This window comes from Emys orbicularis, chromosome 9, assembly GCF_028017835.1.
Source record: "Emys orbicularis isolate rEmyOrb1 chromosome 9, rEmyOrb1.hap1, whole genome shotgun sequence".
Taxonomy (NCBI): Eukaryota; Metazoa; Chordata; order Testudines; family Emydidae; genus Emys; species Emys orbicularis.
Window position 1 is genome coordinate 20,157,566 of NC_088691.1, and position 16,694 is coordinate 20,174,259.

At 43.9% G+C, this 16,694-nt stretch overlaps 1 protein-coding gene across 1 annotated transcript; it reads right to left on the reverse strand.

Annotated features, from left to right (window-relative positions):
- Nucleotides 1–524: 524 nt before the first annotated feature.
- FGF16 (fibroblast growth factor 16) lies at nt 525–15,250 on the reverse strand. Its single transcript, XM_065411063.1, has 3 exons — nt 14,831–15,250; nt 7,288–7,391; nt 525–770 (listed from the first exon to the last, which is right to left on the reverse strand). Exons 1-3 carry the CDS (start codon nt 15,102–15,104, stop codon nt 525–527), a joined length of 624 nt encoding a protein of 207 aa, XP_065267135.1. The 5' UTR covers nt 15,105–15,250.
- Between the last annotated feature and the right edge of the window lie 1,444 nt (nt 15,251–16,694).

Below are 16,694 nucleotides of genomic sequence, written 5' to 3' on the forward strand. Positions count from 1 at the left end.
GTTTCCCACCCTCACTCCCACCCTCAACAGCAGGAAAAAAACACACACATCAGGACCAGTCCATAATAATCCATGTCGCAAATTCCAGGGCCACCTCAGCAGGGTACCATTTGAAGGGCATCTTCTTAAAACATAACCATTCCAAGCTTACCAGCAGCATCTGTATCAGTTCTGTGGTCGTTTTCTTTCCTGTAATCAAGTTGTTGTGGTTTGTTTGTTTTTTGTTTTGAATCATCATTGCATGTGAATCTTCCACCTCTTTCATAACCACCAGGTAAAGACAGTGAATGAAAATGAAAGATTATATGGAGGGCTCCCTTCCCATCCCCTATCCCCCACCCCCACAAATAACCCAGCTTTGATATACACTTTAAACAATGAGGAACGGCAGTGTTGAATTCAAGGTAAGTGCTTTTCTATGTTATCTAAGTTTATAGGAATGATGGAATGACTATTAATATAGTGCTCCAGGAAAAAGCTTGGGAACCCAAGTATGTACATTGATTGGACAGCTGCAGGAAATATCACCTATAGTGGAAAAGATCTCTGTACATTGCAGGTATTTTAGCAGGGTCCACAGGTCTGGGTAAAAAATGAGTGAACTTCTGGTGTCTCTTAGTCCTGTATCCTTCACGAGGTGAGCCATCCTTGTTCAAAGCCACATAATACTGTCTCTCAGAGTCGGAATGTTTGTAGAGGGTCGAGGCATAGGTGTTGTACCAGTTTTCTTCAAACTGCTCTCGGAAAACGCACTCCCTCGTAAGTTTCTTCTGTGTTGGGGGGTGATGAGAAGGAGAGAAAAGACACGCGTGAACTTTATACTTGTAATTTGTTATAGATTCCATTTCTTCCTCGTCTTGCACCTCAATTTCCTGAACTTTCTTGGCTTCCTAATTCAACGCTCCCCTGAGGCTAGCCTCTGCTGACTGTAACGTGCACCTTTGCAAAATGCTTCATTTCCCCATTCATTAATTCTAGAGATGAGCCCAAAATGATAAAAGCCCAAATTCAAATACCCTTGAACTTTGAGAGGGAAGGCAGCAAAATCCAAACTGAGATCTGGAGCTGAATTTTGCTGTTTTAAAAATAGACTGAACCAAAACTCAGAACCTGAACCCCCCTGGAATAAGGAGTGTTTGAGATCTGTATCTGAATGTTGCAGCTTGGCTACATCTTTAATTCATGCAGGGAAAGGCTCTGTCCTAAGAGGGCATCGCTGTGCTTTGTATGCTGCATGATGCACAGCATTAAGGGCTGCTACAAGGAGATCCGAGTTTGCCTATCACCTTAAGCACAAGACTTGTCATTTATATAACGTACAAATACTTTTAGCTGACCAGCGATTAAAAGTGGAAAAGGGTGCAGTTAATTTCAATGGGTTAAATAACCCTGACATGCACTTCGAACTCTCAGAGCACCCAACCATATAAAATAGAATAATGAAAGGTCTAGTCAGGCTATAATATCTGGAAAAGCCAGAGAACTGTGGTCTGAGGCCATAAACATAATGGAAAAAGGTCTTTGTGCTCAGTGGCATAGTATTGTCCTACAGGCAGGGCACCAACCAATAATGGTTGGTGCCAGATCCTGAAGCCTAGTGTGGCTGCTGTGTGCCAACACTGCCAGCCAATCTTAGTCACAGGCACCACTGGGTCCTTTAGTCTGAACCTCCTGTATATCACAGTCCACTACCAGCCCCTGCACACTAAACCCAACAACCGAAATGTGACCAAAGTATTACAGCCCGCAGGAGACTAGACTGTTCTGTGCCCCAGGCAGAGAATAACAGGGACCGAGGTGCCAGGGAAATGATTAAGTGAGATATACCCAGATAATCCTGGTAAGTGACTTGTAGCCACTGGGTGCAGAAAGCAACCTCCCCCTTCCCCCCCAAAGGTCACTGCCAATCTGACCTGGGGGGAAATTCCTCCCAACCTCACATATGCTGATCAGTTAGACGTGGGGTAGTCAATTATTTCTGGTCAAGGTCCAAATTTCTTGCTCAAGGTATAGTCAAGATCCAGACCCCAGAGAAAATAATAATAGAAAAAATAAGTAAATAAAAAGATTTTGGGGTCCATTCAAAAGCATGTAGCAGTCCAGATTTGGCCTGTAGGCTGCCTATTTGACTACCCCGCGTTAGACACTGAGCATGTGAGCAAGAAATAGCCAGCTAAGCACCTGAGAGCACGAATACTCGGTGTCACCTCAGAGCCCTGGTCCTCCCTTCCAGTGTCCCATCTCCAGCTGTGGCTATCCTGATGCTTCAGAGGAAGGAGATTAAAAAAAAAAAAAAAAACCTCCCCAGAATACATTGGGGGAATCCCTTCCTGACCCCTGCTGGTGGTCCACTAAAACCCTGAAGCATGAGCTTTAGGAACATAAGAGGCAAACCGGAAGTGAGCCATAGGACTGCTGAGCCTCTGTTCCCACCATCACAAGCAACCCCATCATACAATTGCACTCATAAATTTGTCCAGCTCTCTCTCAAAACTATTTAAGTTGTTTGCCCCCACAACTCCTACTGGGAGGCTGGTCTAGTCTGGGCATGGAGCCAGTGTAATCAGCCATCAGAGGATCATCTCAGCATAGGGGAATTCTCAGGTGATACAGAGTCACTAGGACATAAGGGACGTCTGGGGCCTCCCTCTCTCCCATTGAGCCCTGTATGCCATAACTGCATCTTGGCTTTTGGCTGCTGGCGTTGACGTTAAACAACGTGCAAGAGATATGCACCAAGCTGACAGCGTGGCATGGAGAGTAGTATGTTTCTAACTGCAAAAGGACAAGTTAGATCTGTCACAGAAAAGATTTGCAGTCAACCCTCTACATTTAGCAACATACAGATGTATTAAATGGAGAAAAAATGAAAGCACTGAGGGAGTAGATGGCTTTTATCTTTGGGGCTGTTAAATTCACACACACAAATTTATGCAAGATTGGCACAGAGAAAAATGACTTCCTTACTGAACCTTTACAAAAACACTAGACTATTCTACAGCAGTCTCCCAAAATATGGCCCTAACACCAGTACCAGATGCCATTTAATGGGCCTTTACTGTAGAATACTGTTATACCTTTTAATAAGGGAATCCTGGTCAAAGTGTTGACACCTCTTCCAATAGTTGGTGTTTTTCTTAAAGCCCTAACTCTTGGAATCCTATGATTACAAGAGAATCTCTGTTTTCACCTTTTTTTTAAAGAAAATTTCTAGTCCTTCATGATTGCAGAGAAAAGCTTGCAAATGTGACCTGAGTTGTACCCTGAAGGCAAATAAAATGAATACAAAAATTATTTTATTTATTATTTGTTTTTAATTCTCATGTTTTTTAACATTTGGACTTAATGATACTGCTGTTAAAGCCACCTGGCCAGTATGAAGAACATTTTCTAATGCACAGGTCTGTGGTGGCAGAAAGGAAAAGTCCAATGATATTGTACTGAAATTAATTCTGTTACCAACTAAGATTATATGCTATTATATTGACATTTCTGTGGCATGACATTAATGGATTCTGTAGTTTGACTGGCCTGATTGTGGGACTGTCTGTTGCTTTAAAATTGCAACTACAGTGCTTCAAAGCAAAACACGCAGAATGCAAGTTAGTTTCTTACGTTTCAATAGTAGAACTTAAGGTTCTGACCCAGAGGTGGGCAAACTACGGCCCGCGGGCCACATCCGCTGGTGGGACTGTCCTGCCCGGCCCCTAAGCTCCCGGCCAGGGAGGCTAGCCCCCAGCCCCTCGCCTACTGTCCTCCCTCCCCCGCAGCCTCAGCTTGCCGTGCCACCAGCGCTCTGGGTGGTGGGGCTGCGAGCTCCTGCCGGGCAGCGTGGCTGCGAGAGCTGCCGGCCTGCCCCAGTGCTTTAGACTGCACAGTGGCGTGGCTGGCTGCGGCCGGGCGGCACGGCTGCCAGTCCTGGTGCTCTGAGCGGCATGGTAAGGGGGTGGGTAGCGGGGAGGGCGGGGGTTGGATAAGGGGCAGGGGATCCCGGGAGGAAGTCAGGGGACAGGGAGTAGGGGATGATTGGATGGGGCAGAGGTTCTGGGGGAGGGGGCGGTCAGGGGACAGGGAGCAGGGAGGGTTGGATAGGCATGGGTGTCCTGGGGGGCCTGTCAGGGGGCGGGGGTGTGGATAGGGATCGGGGCAGTCAGGGGACAGGAAGCAGGGGGGGTTAGATAGGGGGTGAGGTCCCAGGAGGGCGGTTAGGGGTGGGGGGGCAGTCAGGATGGGTCTGGGGTTCTGAGGGGGGCAGTCAGGGGGCGGGAAGTGGGAGGGGGCAGATAGGGGGCAGGTGCCAGGCTGTTTGGGGAGGCACAGCCTTCCCTACCCGGCCCGCCATACAGTTTTGGAACCCCGATGTGGCCCTCAGGCCAAAAAGTTTGCCCACCCCCGTTCTGACCCCAAGAGATGGTGAGCACCCAACTTCTCTTGACTTCAGTAGGAGTTGTAGTAGCTGGACTCTTTTCAGAAGCAAGCCCTACTTCCTGAAGTACAATCTCATTTTTTGTTATCTGGTATAATTGTTGTTTAAATTAAATTAAAATTAAATGAAACCAAATGGAAAACAAGAGTGACAAGAATGCAGATTTAGGGTCCCTGCTGTTGTGTGGTTTAAATTTTCCAACCAACATTTTTCTCAGTATTTATATGCCAATAGACACACAACAGGATCTCATAATGTTTCCCTAGACATTACCCCCTAAGGGCTCTGCGTATGCCTTTTACAACAAGTGTAACTGCACATTCCATCCTTCTGGGCTGTCTTCCTAATCTGTGAACATGCGGCACATCAATCGAGAGAAGAAACTTTCTCCCTTTTGCCCTACTCTATGCATGTGTAATGCCATGAAGTACATTGGTATACTATCCTCACTTCCACCGAGATGCTTACCAAAAATTAGCCATCTAATGTTGGGTAGGTTGTAGGACGCTTGGAGGCAGCGGATAATTATTAATTTATAGGTTATCAAAGAAAAACACCAACAACCCAAACTTCCAGTAATTTGGAACCATTGAGTCATGCTCATCACTAACCTACATAAATGTGTGATCTGATCATTGTTGCTCTCATCTTTCCTCCTTTTATTTGTTATACTCATTTGGTGCATTTTATTTCAAAGTAGATAAGTCTTCAGGGCGGAGAGTGTGTGCAGGTATGCTGACGAGCACAATGGGGCCCCAATCCTAATGGAGGCTTTTGCTCACTAGGATGATTTAAATATTTCATAATAATGATGATGTGGCAGGTTTTGATTTTGAGAAACAAGGCTAAGGTTTGAGCATCACCATGTCATAAACCCTGTATCAGCTACATTGCACATGCCATATATATTTAGACATGCAGTGCATAGCTTATCAGTCAGTTAAATATATGCAATATAGGTGAATTAATTTTACTACAAACCCTTAACTGCCTTTTTTCTGTTTAAATGTGTAACCTTAACATTGCATACACGTAGGGCTCTGCATTTAAATTTTGGGTTTTTTTATTTGGAGGGGTATTTTAAAGGACCTGAGGGGGAAAAGAGGAAATTGCCTATGCAGAGAAGCATTTAAATTATCCCTCTTAGGCTTTGAAGTTCACACCTCATGAAGAGAAATGGGCTTTGTGCAAGTGGTAGTGTGTGGGGGCAGCAGGAGGAAGAGGGTGAGTTCAGAATTTTGCTGCTATTGTTTATTTGGCTGGTTTTCTATGAAGGTTTGTACACCCAGAATACACCAGTTTAATGTACGGTGTGATTTTAAAGTGATTTGGTTCAATCAGTGTAAAAAGCTGGGTTGTCCTGTTTCAGTTTGAACCAGCTTTACTTCAATTTGGGTTAAATTGATTAGGAATGGATTTAAACTACACTGAAATAAGCTCCTTTTAAACAAAAATAAGTGTGTCCACACATGGGTTTGCATTGGTTTAACTAAACCAGTTCAAATTTGTGTGTGTAGGAAAGGCCTGAAGGGGATTTATTTTGCTTTAGTTTAAGTCGATTAGCTCAAACCAATTCCTGAACTGAAAGAACACACTCCTCAACTGAAATTAAAGGCTGAAACCCTGGCCACGTTGAAGTCAATAGCAATTTTGCCATTGACTTCAATCGGGGTCAGGTTATCATCTGGAGCATCCACAAAGAGGGTTGCACTAGTTTAACTAATCAGTTTAAAACCCGATTTAAATTAAAATGGGTGCAGTTTTCTCATGTAGACTCAGTCTAATTTTGATGGATTGTGCTGGATGTATTTTAGTAAGACATTTACAGTTTCCATTCTGCAGCAGCCCAGAGGCCTATTTCATCAGGCAGAGACACTATACTATGGGGATGCCACAAAGGGGGTGGAGCTTCATTAACTTCCACTAAAAGTCTTAGCGGATGTCTGTGCCAAAGGATTTTTCAATCACAGAACTTTCTATCCTTCCTTGTCCCAAATCAGTGCTACCAAGGCCTGATTCCTCCATAAGAACCATTTACAGGCATCGTTTGGAGGGATTTTCCAGCTATTTTGGAGTTATTGGTAAGCAAAACAAGTCTCTCTTCTTCATCAATTTTAAACAGGCTGAAGTGACTTTCCAATGGGATGAGACCAAGAATGGAAAATTTCAGTGCCAAAGGGACATTTTTTAGAAGGTTATGAGAACACAGGAGTTATAATGAAAGTCCCACCATAGCTTTAAGTACAGCTTTCATTATTGAAAAGCTATAATATAAATGTATGCATCTGCAGACGTGTGTATATATTTATATTCCTGTGTGAACCCAGATCATTCAGAGAAGAAAAGTGACACGCTGTTCAGATGACAGAACACAAACACACACCCTGATGGTGCGCTATAATTTATTTCCTTGCCTTTAGTTTATGATCACCACAATATCTCTGAATGGCAGAACCACAAGTGAGCTACACAAAGCTCCCAAACAAAGGCTAATAATAAAAGCTTTATACTCATCATGTTCTTGTGTGTTTTCTTTATCCCAAATATTTGTCAGGTTTTTTTAGAGCTTTGGTCGGTCTCTCTCTCTGCTTTTTTCTACTTCAACTTCAGTTGCAACTATGACAACAATGGAATAATTGATATGGGTGGAGCTACATGACATCCACAGGTTCAGTGCAGAGTCATTGGATTGGTTGTAACAGGCTTGCAGATGACCATGTGCTTAGGGAAGGCTGGCAGCTTATGTGGTGACCCTGTCGGACTCTCACACGTTATATGGGCAGTACCCAGGCTAGCCCAGCTCTCAGAAGGCACTGTGTAAGTTTTATAGTATTACAATGATTATAAAACCTCACACTTACCGACCCATACAGCTCGCCTCTCTCATTCATTCCGAGGTAGAGTCCTGAATCCACCCCACGGATACTAACCAGCCCCACCGCCAGGCTAATGAACTCCAAAATCCCTAAAGAAGAGGAATACAGATCATTCAGAGAACAGAACTGACACCAGGTACAAGTGACAAAAATAAATCAGCCTTCCCCAGCCTGTTGGAAGACCTCTTTGTTTACAGGGCGTTCCATGGGCCCTGACTCTCCTCTTGCTCACACAAATGTAACCCATTGCACTCTGAAATCCTCACCTGTAAAGCATTGCTATAGCCTTCAGGAAGAGTAATCCTTTATGAGTAAAGTATCATTAGTTTCCTTACCAGTCACTGCAGGAAGAGACAGGTGAGTATTTTGTGCCTGGTCTGGTAAATGTCCTTAACATTCTGGAAGGCTCTATAGTAACAATGTTTATTATCCACTGAAAGTGAGGTGGTGATGGTCCCCACCATGCTTTCTGTTTGTGGGGGGACTGGCTCATCGGAAAACCCTTCGGAGGTTTGCAGTGACGGCACGGCAAGGCTATGGACGATTTCCCTCTCTCAGTTCAGAGGTTGGTTATGTACTTGTCTCTGCCTGCGTGTGTGCACCCAGGCATCTCAACTAATTCACAGGGAGCCATGGCATGGAAGAGAAGAGTGTGTTCACTCCCCCAGTCCAAACTTCTGTTTAAACTGATGGGAGAGAGATTTCCACTGACAGAACATCTCCCTCCTTCTAACCTTTGATACAGCTCTGAATCTATTGCCACAGCTCCTAGAACGTCCAGCCTGGGGTGAGCACACCTCCCCCACCCCGCTCATGTTACCTCACACGGCTCCTCTTGTGCGTGTGCCCCGGAATTCTCAATGCACCTCCTGGGGTGAGTTCACCATCTGCCACCGGCTGACTTTACTGGGAGTCACATGGCTTGAAACCCTCCCTTTCACCCACACCCGCTTTTGACGCTTTGGAAATGTACCTCCCAGTATGTCAGGTGTATCGCTCATACAACAAGGACGGTATGGCTAAATATAGGACAGATGTCCCACTTTCCCTCCACTTCCTCAGTCATAGGGTACGTCGCCTTCTCACTCAGCTGTGCAGTACATCTGTTTCGTGCTGGCGGCTAAACAAATGGCAATGAGGTAGACTTCCTAGTTCAACTTAAATTTTGCTCCCACAGATAAGCTGGTTTTTGTTTTTCTTCCCAGCTTGTGCCTTGACACTTGTGTGGTGTTAGAATTATTCCACCAACAGCTATAAGACTGGTAGCCCTTCTTTTACGTCTGCCAACTGTGAATGTAGTCCCAATTTAATCTCTCCACCCTCCTGACTAACATACTGTGGACCAGATCAAACTTCCACTAAAGTCAGTGAGAGCTGCTGGGTATTGAGCACTTTTGGAAAAAGGTCACTTATTTAAGAGCTGAAATATCGACTTCAGAGCCAAAATGTAGACTTCTGTTTTTTAAAATCTTGACCTAAATGTTCTTAATGGATTGGCACACATGTTTTCTAGAGGGTTAAATCTGAAGCTATATTCAGTTTGGGAAAACCTATCCTTCCTATGACCCCAGACTCGCTTCTGCCAGTGAAGTGAGTCACCCTGTTGTGACTCTACTACAAAAAAATGGAAGAATACAAATTATTTCCTTACGTTCTGTGCTTTCTACAAAGGGATATATGGCAGGATCCAGAAATTACTTGTTTTCTAGCAAGCAGGGAGTTAACTCCTACCTTAGACAAAAGTCCCAGTCAGACAGTCTGGGGCAATACAGGGGACTCTCTAAGAACAGGCCTTTGGTACTCAGCAAGGAGAGAAAGGGGGCTTTTTAGAAGGCCCAGTGGACACAGACTGGCTTGTGCTTTAGACTGCGGAGGTTTTCTGCTCACTACTGATATGTTTTCTGGGAGGTGGCACGGTCCAGTGAACTGGGAGTCAAGAGGCCTAGTTTCTATTTCTTCTTCTGCAACTTGCTAATTCTGTAACGTGGGGCAAGTTACTTAACGTCTGTTCCTTTGCAAAGTGCTTTGAGATGTCCAGATGTAAAGGGCTATGTAGCTCTTAACTATTATGCTACACCATTTTGTTTTCTTATTGTACATACTGACCTTTAATCCATAAGAATCCCTTTCCTAGAGGCAGAGTCCGTGCTGAATGAGTCTATTTTTATTTATTCTATTTTTTTGTTGCTGAAGCAACAAATTCAGTTCACCAATTTACAATACTTTGGGGGTTTATTGCATTTATGTTGAGTACATTTATCCCCTTGCAGTTTCACAATCAGCAACATTTGGGATGGGACATGAGGCAATGTGCCAAGGGGATTAATAAATAAAAGGGGGAGGGGGGAGTTGTAAATTGACTGGGCAAAGTCTGAATGAGAGTCTCACATAAGGGAACAGGAATATAGCACTATCTTAGAAACTAGGAGCCTCTTTCTCACCCAGTAAGATTAATTAATTTTTATTTGAGTGAGAAATGCCTGAAAATGTTTGAGAACAGTGAATCTATCTAAAGTACTTATACCACCTCCTATTTCCACAGCATCTAAGTGCCTCATAACACCCCCACTTTACAGATGGGGAAGTGAGCACAGAAAGCCTAAGTGACTTGTCCAAGGTACAACAGGAAGACTATGACACAGCTGGGAGTTGAACCATAGTTTCCCAAGTCCTGGACTAGCATCTTAAGCACTAAATTCTCCTTTTCCTTTCCAAATGGATGGGTAAACAAAACTTATCCTACTCTGGGGTAGATGTCTACCTCTATTTTTGCAGGCACTTAACTCTCTTCCGGTATACCCATGACAATCTCTTCTGACAATGTCACTTGTAATATTCTTCTTTTCTGATCATCTGAGTGGCACTTAGAGAAGCGAACCAAGGACAACTATGTTGAAATAACATTAAGAGTGTAACTTAAACCCACAAAAGTCAGGAGAGAGAGTGAAAGCTGAAAAAAATGTGGGCGGACATCCATCTTGTCCTTAACTCACTCCAATTGCTAGACAAAATTGCAGCTTTATGCCTCTGATCTCCACCAGCACAGGGAGTGGCCACTGGGGTTAGATCAAGAATTTACTTTCTAACTGTAGTGGGGTGTGTTTATGGAAGTACGTGATTTTCTTTTCCAACACTTGTCTCTTCTTTTGTGGCTTGATTATTCATTCGGCTTGCTCTTTGAGTCCCTCTACATAATATTCAGAGAGATTTGACTAGAATTATTGCTGGATGAAGTAAACACTGAAAGGATGAATAATCTTCTCCCCTCCTTTGTAATGGCCAGATCCCACTCACTGTTACATTACTAAATGAATGTTTAAGGAACTGTTCCGCTGGCTGCACCTGTCCCTTTTTGCACAACTATATCCATGTGCCTGGGTGTAGAAATATCAGATGTTGTAATGATCTCTACAAACCTAAAGCTTCAGCTAAAAACCTCAACAACTGTTTGGTAACAGGTGCACTAAAGTATGAATGTCAAAGTCTTCAGAGGAGCTTCCTCTCCGGATTTCACTAGCTTCCCCCCCAAAAAACAAACTTCAATACAGACTTTTTAGATCTGTGTTTGGGGGAGTTCTGTTTGCGGTCCTTATTACTCTCCAGTCTAAACTGCGACAGCCTGATTCTCTTCTCAGGGCTTGTCTACACTGGCAATTTACAGCGCTGCAACTTTCTCTCTCAGGGATGTGAAAAAACACCCCCGAGCGCAGGAAGTTTCAGTGCTGTAAAGCGCCAGTGTAGACAGTGCACCAGCGCTGGGAGCCGCGCCCCTCGTGGAGATGGTTTTTTTAGAGCGCTGTCAGCGCGCCGTGACCACACAAGCCACGCTAAAGCTACACCTATAGATTAGATTACCCGTAACTTTGTTGAAGTCAGTGGAGTAACACTGGTGTAAAACTGGCATAAGCCAGAAGAGAATTGGTCCCTGGTTGCAAGGAGTTCCCCAGTGAGTCTAGCATTCACATATGGAGTGTTTCTCCCGGAGGAGTTGATGTTAATTCAAAATCCCTTCCAGATTTCTGCTAATCATCCATTTCTTTGGTATAGGAAAAGGTCCTGGCAGACCAGTAATAACTGAGATATGGTTTCAAATTCTTCCAGTTTCATCTATGATTCTTTAGGCAGGACTACTAGTTTTGTGCTGACATCTGGGAACTTCTCAAACATGAGACCTAGCTTTTCTCTACAAATCCTGGAGAGTGTTTCTCCAGGATTCTGAGCTAATCCTATTCAAAGAGGAATGTGCTTCAACCTTTAGGCTACAGTATTCTCCATAAATATGACCCTGTTACCTTCTTTATTTCCTATGGACATATCTCTTGAAACCCATACTGGGACTCCCTCCCTTTGCCTCCAGAGGCTAGGAGCTCCCCATCATATTACTCTGACAGCATTTTGCTTCGTTGTCTTACTTTAAAGAAAACTTTTAAGTCTTGTACAGATTTAGACTCTGTACTTTGGGGATGGATCAGCAGAGGATGGTGCAGACACGGTACACTTTTTCCTGAACCCCATCCAACATTACGAGATAGATAACAAGTCCAGTTCCACCCCTTATCCCAGCTGCAGTTGGATAGATGCCATCACTGTGGTGGCCCAGCGTGTTATCCTTGGAGTGGATCTAATTATCTGCTTAGGAGGTCAGGGTGCACCTTCCCAGTCTATGGGTCCTGTCAAGCTAGCACCCAAATCTCAGGAGTTTCTAAATCTGGCCACATTAAACTTAGTACCCTAAAGAAACCCCATCTTTGGCTGTAGTCTAGGTCCTTCACCATGCTTTTTCACTTCCCCAGAATTGTGTAGTTTGCCTATTTCTGTAATAATTCATTGTCTTCTGACTGCTGCATGCAAAATTCAGGAATGCATTGGTACATGAAATTCTAATGCAAACCAGACTAGTTACACTGGAATTTAAATATTCATGGCTACTGAATGCAGATGGTGAATACAGTGTGCCAATACATTATTACTTTGCGTCTCTGTTGCAGCTAAGCTCAGTCCAACTTTATCTGAACATGAGGATTCCAGTGTAATCCTCTGGGGTCTTGCCCTGCAATTACAACAAATAACTATTTATTTTACACTGCCTTTGGGAAAACCCCGAAGGAGAAATCTGTAATATTTTATATCTGACGTCTGGTCTAGTTTATGTAGCTGGATGCCGACTGCTAAAACACTTATGGAATGCGAACGTTTCAATTTATTGAACACACACTATGATTAACTCTTAATCTTAACCTTGCAAAACTAATGAAACGTATTTGCTTGTTTTAATATGTGCAGTTTCCAAACTTTGTTTAGAGACAAATTAATTTTATCTTAAGCTTCAAAAAGTGGAACTGGGTGAGGTTCTGTCATTAGATGCTGATAGTTTATTTTTCTAAAGATGCGTAAAAAGTGAGCAGAAAAGTAGTAATAAAGTGGCAGAAGTAGATAAAAAATATACAATAGATACAAAGGACTTTCTTTCAGTTCCCCTTAATATGGGAACCCATCACATGCTGTGAGATGAAAGGGAAAAGATATGTGTCTTTCGGGAGGTAATTAAAGAGCACTTACCCCATGAGTCTATTACTGCCTTACTCTGACCTGTGGGTTATGACTTTTTTGTTGATTTAGGCAAGGACATGCTACCGGCACCTGGTGTTTATGCAAGGTACAGTACACAGTCAGGGGGTTGGGTTTTTTTGTTTGATTCCAATCAATTCAAAATCCTTGCCTTCAGACAATAACAACACAAATATTCATAAACTATTATTTCTCAGATAAAATGAATGAGTAACAAACCTTAGAAGACAGAATAGAAATCCTTTCAGTGAGGAGTTAAATTATTGCAAGCCACGAAAAGTCACAAGAATGTTTCTTACAACCTGTTGACTGTACAATTGAGATCACCAACTTGGGACTTGTTGATAGTTTACACAGACACCTGCACTATTTGCCAAAGTAGCAGGAGTTTTTCTTAACTCTGTTCAGACTTACTGTACTTCTGTGCCTGTGGCTTGAGATGCATTTTTCAAAGATTACATACAGTCTCATTAGAGATCTGTGAGTTTCTGTGACACTAACACAAACTCTGAAGTCTTTTCAAGCTTTGTCCTGGATGCTAGGTAAATCAGCAATGTTCTGCCTATCCTCATTTCTCTTTTCCTTCTTCTGAAGGTTAAGGTCACCAAATATTTTCTCAAAAAAAAAAAATTCTTTCTGGACCTGTTGATCTGATTCTGCTTTGGGGACATTCTTAATGGCTACGCAAGTAAGGCAAAAGAAAGGACTTTAGTCCACAAAATCTGCAAAGGCAAGGGGGGGGGGGGAGATTTGTTTTTGTTTGTTTCCCCAACGTGCTGTCTCTTCTTTCTTTTGCCTTTCTAGCTACCCTGAGCTTCAGAGGTTCGAAAAGAGCTGAAGTAACCAGCAAGTTGCTTTTTTAAAAAATCATGTTTTTGTGCACCTGCAGAATAACTTAGCACTAGTAGAATAGGAAATTGAAAATAAAAATGCCCAAATTTCTGGGGAGTGAGCGCATTTGTTTAGAATTCTAATTCTATCCATTCCAGGGATGATTTATATTAATAGTGTAATTAGTTTTTTATGTGAGACAGGCGGCTGGGCTCTTTGAACAAGTTCATAAAGAAAACAGGCAGCCTCAGAGCCATCGCGTGTATTCAGCAGAGAAAAGACACCTGTTTCTTGGATGGGGGAAGATGTGGAGACCACTCTCCCACTTGGAGGGGAGGAGAAAATAGGGCTAACCCCTCACTTTCGGGGGGGAAGAGATCACAAGGATGCATTGCATCGAATTCAATGAGGAATTTAAAAAAGATCGAAAAGAAACAGGAATAAGCAGAGGCAAACACGTGGTTTGGAAGCTAACCAAGTTTGGGGTTTTAAGGCTGTAAACAGTGTTAACAAGGTGACTCGTGGGTACTTTTCTATCCTTTTGCACGATTCCAGCGAACTTTTCCGCAAGATAAGGTGCCCTCAGTGACTCTGCCCCTGTCTCACCGCCAGGAGAGGACTCGGAGCCAGGCACTGAAACCCCTAGGGATTAACCTGACCCCACAAAGGCTTTTGCACCCTCCCCAGTTGCCCTGGCTGTGTTCAGGCGGGACAGACCTCTCCCCAGAATCCTCACTGCATCTCTCCCCCTGCTTCCCTCCGCTTCCCCGTGTGGGAGTCTTGATTTGGCGTTTGAATCCGTGAACCCCCGTCGGACCAGGCAAGCAGAGAAGATTCCCTGATCCGCCTATAGTAATGCAAAGAATGTGGCGCTTGTCTTCTGCTCAAACGCAGGGGGAAGAAGTGTAAAAAGCATACTTGGCACATGCAAAAAGAATGTGGAGGCAAATGGAGGTGAACTCAGGATCCTCAACCTGCATTGTCTGGGACTGCAGGAAACTCAACCCAGACCCTAAGCAATCAGTGGAAAAGCGAGACTGGAACACCCCGCCCTTGCATTCCCCCCCTCCCCCAGCTCCCACACGTATAAGGAAAAATCAGTGATAACGAATATAAGCCCCTTTCTTACCGAATCTGCTGTGATCCTGCCTGGTGCCATGCACCGTGCCATTAGGGAAGATTTCCAGATGGAAGCCCGTCCTGCAGTAGAGCTGCCTCCGCCTGAGGATACCTTTAAGGTGGGCAAAGTCAGTGGGAGATCCCCTCTGGAGCCTTCCTTCAATCTGTCCCAATCTCTCATTCAAAAAACCAGGAGAATCAGCTAAAGCAACATTCCCAAGAGAGGAGGAAAATCCATGCAAATCCAAATCCAGAGATCCAAGAAAGCCCCCTACCTCAGCCATCGCAATAGCAGAATGTGTGTGTGTGTATGTGTGTGTGAGAGTGAGAATAGTGAATGTCTGTACAAACAATAAAAAAAATTGCTGGTCTGTTTTTTAAAAGGTGTGTGTGTATATATTAGATATAACTGATCAGCTGTGAGCTTGGCTGCCTTCAAGTAACTTCTCTACCCACTCACAGTGTCTGATTTGAACGCCTGACCTTGCTTTGAATAAAAGTATTGTTTTTCCTTTGCATTGATCTCCTCTTGCCTTTCATAGCTGGATATGTCCAGCTATCAGATGCAAACTGCACTTTATATACATACACACTCCCCTTACATTGACATATTGGATATTTAAATGCAAGCCACACCTCACTGGCATCCCCTTTGGCTATTGCTTTTTTTTTTTCTTTTTCTTCTTCTCTGATCCATTTGGCTTTTTTTTTTTTTTTTTTTAAAGAGAGAGAAGAGGGAAAAAAAGCTTCACTCCCTCTTTTATTATGAAAAAATGGCAGGAAAAGGCTACACATTGCAGTGAGGCATAACAGCTTTTGGCAGGTTCTTGTAAAACTGCTGATGAAATCATGGAGCCCTGTGTATGCAACCCTACTGATACACAGACTGCATAGTGCTGCTGGCTATCCAAAATACTTTGTGCGGGTGTAGCAGTTTGTCTGTCCCCTTCCTTCAGTTCAGTGCGTCTGTTTAGTTATACCAAGCACACTACTTTCGCAAAGAAGCAAAACCAACGTTCCCATCCCCCATCTCCTATTTTTCACACCAACCCTAAATGAATCACATTAAAACCCCTTCCCTATTCAGAAATCTGTATTGCAGGCGAAGGTTTTATTTTGTGGGGCTGAGGTTGGGGTTTGGAAGGGGAATGCATTTCAGACACGGTTTTTTGCAACATTAGACCCATCTGTAATTTTTTGTCCTGCACAATAGACATAGTGGTAGTGGGGGAGGGGGATAACATGTAAGGAGAAGACTTTAGAAGCGTTTTTCAGCTAAATATGTAAAAACTGAAAGAGATCTTTTTGAAAAATGATACTGCAGATTTTATTACTTGATTTTACAAGCCACTTGAGAGAAGAATATATGGAAGGAGTTTCCAAGCCTGTTGTGGGCTTTCTCCCCACCTTTTTCATGTTGGAAACAGGTGTTTCCTAGCTCTCTCTTGCCCTGTGACACTGTATCTGTAACAGCAGCTGCTGGGTGAGCTGCAGACAGACAGAGTCAGGCACAGGGAGACATGGGACCAGAAAATGCGTGGGGGGGAAAACTAAACAGGAGGGGAGCTTGAACCCTGCCTTGATGCAATAAAATGAACATTTTTTCAGAGCTCCTTTTCCTTCTCCGTCCCCCCGCTTTAGCTCTCCCACCCTCACTTTCTGGGCTGCACGGGCAGACAGAAGAGGACTCCCAAAGGAAAGGAGTGTCTGTGCTCTTGACCGCTAGAAGGCGCTGTTGCTCGCTGTATTGCCTGGTAGCTGCGCTCCTGTCCTTCCACTTGGCCTGTGTGTGTGTGTGTGTGTATGGGGGGGTGACCCGGCCCTCCCCCTCCCCCAGCCAGCTTGGAGTGGGGAGGGGGCAGTCTGGGGAGGGA